At 34.9% G+C, this 9,153-nt stretch overlaps 1 protein-coding gene across 1 annotated transcript; it reads left to right on the top strand.

The window, feature by feature from the left end:
* Positions 1-6,454: 6,454 nt before the first annotated feature.
* Positions 6,455-8,243, top strand: LOC140774456 (1-aminocyclopropane-1-carboxylate synthase 3-like). Its single transcript, XM_073117463.1, has 4 exons — positions 6,455-6,632; positions 6,745-6,876; positions 6,980-7,140; positions 7,217-8,243. Exons 1-4 carry the CDS (start codon positions 6,486-6,488, stop codon positions 8,139-8,141), a joined length of 1,365 nt encoding a protein of 454 aa, XP_072973564.1. The 5' UTR covers positions 6,455-6,485; the 3' UTR covers positions 8,142-8,243.
* Positions 8,244-9,153: the final 910 nt, after the last annotated feature.

Here is a 9,153-nt window from a genome sequence, read left to right as displayed (position 1 = left end):
ACATGATAAGATTATGATATTTTTATGAGTTAGTCTTATGAGATAGGGTTCTGATGACTTTTATTTCACGTAAATCAAATGTCAGAGTGAAAAGTAAAGGAACAGAGGTGAAGATATCTGACGTTGCAGCAGTCGTTGGATGGTGGCAAAGGCTGAATATTAGGGTGGCTCATGGTGGAAGACGGTGGCTAGGATTCAGAAGCTCGAAAGGGTTCTATGGTTAAAACCTACTCTTATGAAGATAGACGACTTAACGACCAAGATAAAATGATAATCCGAGAATAATAAATTAGCTAAACTCAATAATTTCTCGATGTTTGACTACTTGGATGATTAAGTAGAATTAGTCCTAAAAGCTTACATAACTTAATTGAACATGCCTTAAAAATTTATCTGACTTAACTAAACTTAAACTATTTGAACTTGTCTTATGGGATATGCACACAATCCCTCATTTTTGTTATTTCGAAAACTAAATAATATTTTTTGTGCAAATGCCCCCATAAAAAAAGAACAAAAGAACAAAAACAAAACAAAACCTGAGTAAAGGTTTTCTTAAGCTCTTGAATTTTTAGTTAAACAACAATTGTTAATCTTTTTATGTAAGCATATTGACAGTTTCAAACGAAATTCAGTTTACGTGGAGTTTCTGTATCAATTGATATATAATATATATATTAATATCTTTTTGAAATCAAACTAAGTTTCTTAGATAATCTCATCATCTTCATGAACGGCATCTACAGATGCATTCCAGGAAAAGTTCATAGGAGTAAAATAATCCAAACTAATGGAGGGTCAAATATACTTAACCCAGAAGGCAAAAAGAAGCGAGGGAGAGAATTCATTCTTTGTGAGCCTGGATCCAATTAGAGCCCACCTTGAAGTAGGACTTGGAAGTTATTTATTGCAGTAAACTAATCTAGAAATATAAAGCATAATTTTATTTTTATTTTCAAAAAAAAGAAGCATTCAGATATGTGTTAATTAATTGTTGGTAATATTGTTTTAATAGATTAATGTATCCTAAAGTTGACCACTATATATAGTTTAACAAGAAGAGCAGATTAATAAGGATAATGATCATAACACTAGTAAAGCAGAAAGAATTTATAAGATGATTATAAAATTAATCATGCTTATGATTTAGAAACATTATAGCAAACTATGAAACTAGATAAGCAAATATTGATCATAATCAAAAGTTAAGATGTTGAATTAGTACACAAGTTCATGTCAGGTTGACAAAATTAATCATAATAATTCTACAACTCTGTTGTATATATATATACTAATTACTAAGTTTTGGAGGAAAATTAAGAATAGAGAAACCTTACCCGTTGCATTGGTTTAATTGGTCGTTGTAAAATCACATGAGAAGGGAATTTTATTTGGCAATTGAATTCAAGTTTTGGTCCTGTTGACTCATAACACAAAGTTCTTGAACAATGGCATACTTTACTTTGTTCAATGTCTTAACCATCTAATGTTTTGAGATAGTCAATCACTTGTAGTTGGTAGACAATTTAGTTGAAAGTAGTGTAGTTTGATTGCTATGCTTTATCCATATATATAATATCACCTACTATTTTATTTTTTCTCTTATATATTGGTTGTTTCACCTACGATTAAAATTCTAGATCTTTTTTCTTTGACTAATAAATTCTACAAAAAAAATGCAAGCAAATTATTATGCATGCACTTCGTAGTTATTTTTTTCATAATATTTGAAAATATTATCATGGTACGAGGTTATTTTTCTGTAATGCAGACTTATAATCTCGCATTGGTCTAAAATTATTTCGCATTGCATGATTATTTTCTCCGTAATATTTAAGCGTACTATTAAAATACGGGACTATTTTCTCGTATCTAATCTAAAATTACCCCGACAGTGTTGGGTTATATTTTTACAGTGCATAGTTATTTTATCTAGAGAGTGAGGTTATTTTCCTGCAATGCGGGCTTATAATCCTGCGTTACCCTGCAGTGCATAATTATTTTCTCATAGTGTGGATATATAGAGTATTTTAAGTCTGTAAATATTATAATTTTAGATGAATATATATTACTACTACTAATTTACATCCAATCAAGATTATTTTTGTTATTTGGTATAAAACATCGCTAATTTTCAATATAAATTTATTATTTTTCAATACTTTAATATCAATTTTTTATCGCATAAAATGAAATTATTACTCCTTATACTAGTATTGAACTAAACATTTTTATACCGATATTAGCTTTCTTCTCTTGTACTAAAAATTAGAATATTTATTCTAGAATAGGTCTTATTCCACAAAGAAACAAAGTTATTCCATTCTGTGAGGTCTTATTAAAGTGTGACTATATATTTTTTAGCATATAGAGAATTATATTTAGAAATAATGAAAAGAGATGATTTTATCTATACTATGGTCAAAATGTAGGACATTATTTGTAATTTTCTTTAGCAAAATAAAGAAAGGATATAAGTTGTTCAAGTTGAAGATTTCAATCACCTAGTGGTAGTACCTTGAATAAAAGAAGAAGAAAAAACCACCTAGTACCTGAACACTATGGCATCTCATGACTTCCAACTGGAGCCAGATAGTGGCAAGAATTGAAGTCTTTGAACTCTTGGGGTCAAAATCTCCCAACCATTTGCATGACATAGCTTGCATTGCAGTCCTTTTCGTTCGGTATCAATTGTTTTCTTTGTTGACGTATCAACCTTTCAAGTTGGCTACAGCCATGGAAGACTAGATTCAGGATAGAGAAGAGAAGGCTCCCACTATTGGACGAGACAGCAATGGATTCACTGTGAATCTATATATGCTGCTGCTACTTGATAAATTAATCTGTCAACAGATTTGATTAATGTGGACATGGATAACCTTTGAGAGTAATCCAACAGTGGAAAGAGAGATGAAATGAAACAGTTATAAAACCATTAAAGAAAATAACTGTTCTTCTATAAAGAGCTTAAGCTTTTAGAGCATGGGTGTGATCAAGTTGACAAGAGTTTTTAGGTTAAAAAGAAGAAGAAGTTTATATAGCTTATTGGGTCAATGCAATACTTAGCTTTGTGTATGGATATCTTTCTCTTTCATTTTAATTGGGACTCCAATATCTTCTGTTTAATTGATATCAGATTCAATGGTTCGACATAAACCAATTGCTTATGTATTGCAAGTGCACAGATGTTGACACACAAGTGGGCAATTGATTGTGCCTTCTTCTTCTTCTTCTATTTTATATATATATATATATATATATATCAATTAAAATAGAAGAAATATGGGTGATTTGCATGGAAAACACATAGTTTTCATTTTCTTAAGATATTCTTATACTTTTTCTTTCGATCTCTTACTCATTTATTTTTTTCTAACAAGTCTCTTATTAAAATTCATGTTTATGTACTACTACTATTCACCACGTGTAGAGGTGGTAATGAAAAAAAATATTATTCTACTATTCTTCTACTTCTTCTTCTCATCTCTCGCTCCTCCTTTATTGTTTTTGTCTTCTGTGTTTAATATTACTCTCTCTATAAAATTATTCATATGAGATATTTTATATAATTCTATAATTCACTTTCATTTTTTTCTTCTTTCCCTAAGTTCATTTAATTGCTATCTTCCATGACTTTAAATCCTAATTTATATAAAAAAAATTATTCTTATTAATTGAAATAATTAAAATACTATTCTAGAAGAAAAAAAAAATCTATCCACCGTAACTATGACTTTTGTAAGATAACACTAAACCGGTTGTCAAATTTAAACATATAAACATAGATGAATTACCCACATGATAACAAGAGTAGTTTAGCCATTTGCACTGTACCATAAATTAAAATCAAGCCAAACGACAGAGAGATAAAATAATCCCTAATCCATACTGCAGGCCTTACCTTAAAAAACCCTAGTCATCAATATTAACTATCTCACTCAATAAATATAGTTACAATGCATACATACTGCAAAATAATAATAATAATAATAATAATAATAATAATAATAAAATAAAAGAACACTAAAAAGATAGTTAGTGAATGAGACATCTATGCTGTGAAACAACGGCGAAGTTCACAATACCTGAGCAGTATATATGTCAGTTTCTTGGCCATTAAAAAAATGGTCCCAGAAACTTTTTAGATTTCCAGCCTCTTGCAAGTGGTGAAAGAGAAGAAGAGAAGAGAGAGAGAGAGAGAGAGAGAGAGAGAGAGAGAGAGAGAGGGCTTGCTTTCACTATATTTCTACTTTCTAGTTGGTGACAGTGTGACAAAGACTGCTAATATGAATGGCAACCCTTGATGAGAATAAATAGCTACATGCATGACAAATCCAACATGAAACCATTGTATCTTGCTTCTCTGACCCACTTGCCATTGAATGGATAATTTAATATATATATATATATATAAATTTCATACCTCATTTGATACTGTCTCTTTAATTACCTAGTTTATAATTAGTTTGTGGACTTTGATGACTAGGGATAAGAACTAGGATCAATGTATCAAAGACGAAAGTTAGGGATCAAGACAATAGGATGATGGCATTGATTAGCAAAATCTACTTCTATGGATTTCGGAAATTAAAGAGGTTGTAGAGGGAGAATTGGCCACCACTTTGCTTCTCATTCTCATTGAGAACATAGACATTCTGACATGAAATTAATGTAAGATTAAATACACGTATATCCCTTACCATATACCTACACACGTGTATCTAACACTATAAAAACTCGAAGACGTATGACCATTTAAGTTTTTCATCTAAAATTAATAGTACCAACACTTTCACTTCATGTCCCAATCAATTGATTTTTTAACTAATAAACTATAAGGTTTAATTAAACGCATGTTGTTAATCGTATGTAGGCAAGCTCTGTGTGGGTCTATCCAGATGCAACTGATTAATATGTTAGTATATATCTAACGACGTATCTAGACTGACCTATAGAAGTTGCCAGCAATAAAAGGTAGATAACTCATTAGTTAAAGTCAAACTTCCCACACTTAATCCTCTCCTTAACACTTTTTTTTTTTTTACTTTAATTAAGCCATGAATGTGGACTAAAGAATGATTTGGTCAGAGGAGATTGAAACCAGGAAGCCGCAAGAAGAAAAAATTGCGGCAGTTGCTTGTTTTGGGTTGACAAATAGACTCATTAAGGAGATGAGATCTCTCTTAGATTTTACTTGATAAGGATAGAAGGTATAACAAAAACGCCAATTGAATAGTTTTAACGTGATTATGACTCGGCTTTGGAAGCTACTTTCGGATTAGGACATAATTATATTCCATTTGGAGAAATTTAATGAGGAATTAATCACCAACCAAATCTCTACATGGAGGAGATAAAAAGGAGTACATGTGTATTAATACCAAGGGCCTTCATCCCGCTACTTTTGGAAATGTCTAACATATAATAATGGGGAATTAATAATGATAGGCAGTCGTAATTAAAATGATAAACTATATGCCCACACTTTATTGTTCTTGAAGTAATAATAATATATAATATATAATAAGAAATTTTTTATATAACTGCCACTAAACTACATAGTTGCCACTAATTCTTTAAAATATTATAATTACCACAAATGTCATCTCGTTAGTTAAATCTAATTAATTATAATTACTCTAAAATTTTAAAAGGAGGGTATGTTAGTCACTTATACGTGTTTATTTATTTTTAACATAATTTATTAGAAATATTATGGTAAAAATAGACCATAATAACAGGTCTAACAGGAGATTTTAGTGGCAATTCTAATATTTTAAATAATAGTTATATAAAAATCTCAAGAAATTCTAGTTTTAGGTTTTTTTTTAACTTAATTGGTGTTTTTTGGGGGGAGTAATTAGTAAAAATATAGGCTTTTATAAAAACAGAGAGAGAGAGAGTATAAATACGTTTATTCTTCTCCCTTCTAATAAGGAGCACTATACCACTAGTCACCATCAAAGGTCCATTTCCTTGCGCCTAATTACTTGGCATTAAATACAACTTGCATAGGAGATGATAACCAACTGGGGCCTGGCTGTTAAATTCTTACAACTCCAATGACTCAATTAGTTTAACAATTCTTAATGTATACAGAGTTGTATTATTAATGGTTAGAAAAAAATAAAAAATTCTCCATGTATACAAGAGTCACTAAATTATTACTCCATGTATACAGGAGTCACTAAGTCATTTTAAATAATTTTTTCTACGATAATTATTTAGATAGAAATTGGATCCGGCAATAATATTTATTAGCTCTGTAAGAGTTTTCATGGTCAGGTAGAGATCCATAGATATGTCGGCAGCCAATTGGCTGACCTTTGGTTTGACCTACCCTCTCTCTCTCTCTCTCTCTCTCTCTCTCTCCAAAATCTAATGTCAAACGTTCTAAGTCTCTATAAATAGTACCTGAGACATCCCAGACTCCTAAGAACATCAACAGCTCTCTTCTTACTGTGTCCCATAACATATCTCAAAGGATGAGTCTGCTCTCAAGGAAGGCTGCATGCAACTCGCATGGGCAGGACTCCTCGTACTTCCTGGGATGGCAGGAGTATGAGAAGAACCCGTATGATCCAAACTCCAATCCAAAAGGAATTATCCAAATGGGTCTTGCAGAGAACCAGGTATATATGCTCACTCTCTCTCTCTCTCTCTCTCTCTCTCTCTCTCGTCACTCGAGTTAGCTAAAGCTTGGTAACATTGTAATGTAGTCCTCCTGTCTTTCCTTCTTTGCAGCTTTCGTTTGATCTCATTGAGTCGTGGCTGGAGAGCCACCCCGACGCCGCCGGCCTCAAGAGAGACGGCGTCTCGGTGTTCCGCGAGCTTGCCCTGTTCCAGGATTACCATGGCATGCCCGCTTTCAAGCTTGTGGGTTCCTCGATCTATCTTGATATAGTATGCTAATTTGATCGTGTTAAGCTATGCCAGTGTGCGTCAAATGCTAACGTTAGTAGCATAATTTTTTATACAGGCATTGGCTGAGTTTATGGGAGAGATAAGAGGAAACAGAGTAAAATTTGATCCGAAGAATCTTGTCCTCACCGCCGGCGCTACGTCTGCGAATGAGATCCTCATGTTCTGTCTCGCCGAGCCCGGTGACGCATTTCTCCTGCCGACTCCGTATTACCCTGGGTATGTAATCGTATGATATGGGTCAGAAGATGCTAGTAATCTATCACTGCTATGCAATTGACGTACTTTTCTACAGTTTCGATAGGGATCTCAAATGGCGCACCGGAGTGGAGATCGTTCCAATCCACTGCACGAGCTCGAACGGCTTCCGAATCACGAAAGCGGCGCTGGAAGACGCGTACAAACGAGCACAGAGACGCAAGCTGCGGGTGAAGGGAGTGCTGGTAACCAATCCATCCAATCCACTAGCGACCACGATGTCGCGATCTGAACTGAACACTCTTGTCGACTTCGTCTCTGCCAAAGGCATCCACCTAATTAGTGACGAGATCTACGCGGGGACCAACTTCGACTCGCCCGAGTTCATCAGCGTGGCAGAGTATGCAAACGCTCGCGTCCACATCGTTTTCAGCCTCTCCAAGGACCTCGGCCTTCCCGGATTTCGAGTCGGCGCCGTCTACTCCACCGACGGCTCCGTCGTCGCCGCCGCCACGAAGATGTCGAGCTTCGGGCTCATCTCCTCCCAAACTCAATACCTACTCGCCGCTCTCCTCTCCGACAAGGAGTTCACGAGAAACTACATCGTGGAGAACCAGAGGAGGCTCAAAGAGCGGCACGCGAAGCTCGTGGAAGGATTGCGAGGCATCGGAATTGAGTGTCTCGAGAGCAACGCGGGGTTGTTTGCTTGGGTGGACGCGAGGCATCTACTCAAGTGTAACTCGTTTGATGCAGAGATGGAGCTGTGGAAGAAGATGGTGTACGAGGTGGGACTAAACATCTCCCCCGGCTCGTCGTGCCATTGCGACGAGCCCGGCTGGTTCCGCCTCTGCTTCGCGAACATGAGCGAGGAGACTCTCGACGTCGCCCTGCAGAGGTTGAAGAGCTTCGTGATGTTGGGCGGCAATGGCGACGAGCCGAGGAGAGGCGTGAAGAGATTGGTTAAGAAGTGGTTCCCTCCGTCGTTGTTATTGTTGTCTTCTGAACGCAAATCTGAAAGATAGTAAAAATTCTCTTCTTTTCTTTTGCAATGTATGAAATTTGTACACTCATCTCTGTTTCTTTCTTCTTCTTCATTTTAAAAAAATAATAATAATAATCTTGGATTGCGGAGGTTTCATGTTACAACAGAGTCTCTGTTTTTCGGTGCAACTTGGAAACAGAGTATCACCCAAACCGCTAATGAAACAGAACATTTTGAAGGTTTTTATATAACTGAGGGGTTATTATCATAATTTGGAAATTTTCATAATTTTATTATATTATTATATTTGACCCCCCAAAAAGGGGCATTTTTGATGATTTGGTGGACTAATATTATGTATATTAGTATATAAATACAAGAAGATAAAGTATATTTAACTCTAAATAAACCTTGTGTACTCTGTTTCCTTTCATTTACTAGGAAACATCCTACCACAGGCCTGAAGTAAATTAATATGAACTTGTGGTACGAAGGAAACACAATATTCTCATTTTAATATCGTCCATTTGTTTGGTTCTCGTATAAGTTTAATGCGCTTAACTTTGTATGCATGTTGATTGATTTTAGGGATAATTCTCTTTTCACCCCTAAACTGCCACTCATTTCCACAATGACATCGTAAATTTTTTTTTTGTACGCTATGACCCCCTGAACTGTTAGAGATATCCTACCCCCCGACGCGGTTGACAGAATAAGTGAATTGACCAAGTTACCCCTCCACTCAATATAGCAGGTTAATTATGTGACAAAGCTAAAATTAAATATAAATTTTATTTTCTAAAATGCCATCATTGCCCTCTGCCGTAATACCCTTTTGCCCCAATTTTTTTTTTTTTCCATTCTCCTCTCTTATACTGACCTCTCTCACCCTAACAAATAGGAGGAGGAGGTGGGAGGTTGGAGCTTAAGGAACGAAAAAAAAATTTAATGGAGGTGGGAGGTGGGGAGTTGGAAAGTGCCTTCTTTGACTATCAATGTTACCAGTTAGAGAGCTTGAAAGTGTCATGAAGGTAAGAGATTGATAATATCGG

Source organism: Typha angustifolia, chromosome 13 (genome assembly GCF_048772165.1).
Source record: "Typha angustifolia cultivar Huaian chromosome 13, ASM4877216v1, whole genome shotgun sequence".
In the NCBI taxonomy this organism is placed as follows: Eukaryota; Viridiplantae; Streptophyta; class Magnoliopsida; order Poales; family Typhaceae; genus Typha; species Typha angustifolia.
This window is presented reverse-complemented; position numbering and strand designations above follow the sequence as displayed.

Bases quoted from the DNA above. Each gene is read 5' to 3' on its own strand.
- LOC140774456 (XM_073117463.1), top strand. From the start codon at position 6,486: ATGAGTCTGCTCTCAAGGAAGGCTGCATGCAACTCGCATGGGCAGGAC. The intron at 6,633-6,744 runs GTATATATGCTC...CCTTCTTTGCAG, and splicing joins TGGGTCTTGCAGAGAACCAG to CTTTCGTTTGATCTCATTGA. The intron at 6,877-6,979 runs GTGGGTTCCTCG...TTTTTTATACAG, and splicing joins GCATGCCCGCTTTCAAGCTT to GCATTGGCTGAGTTTATGGG.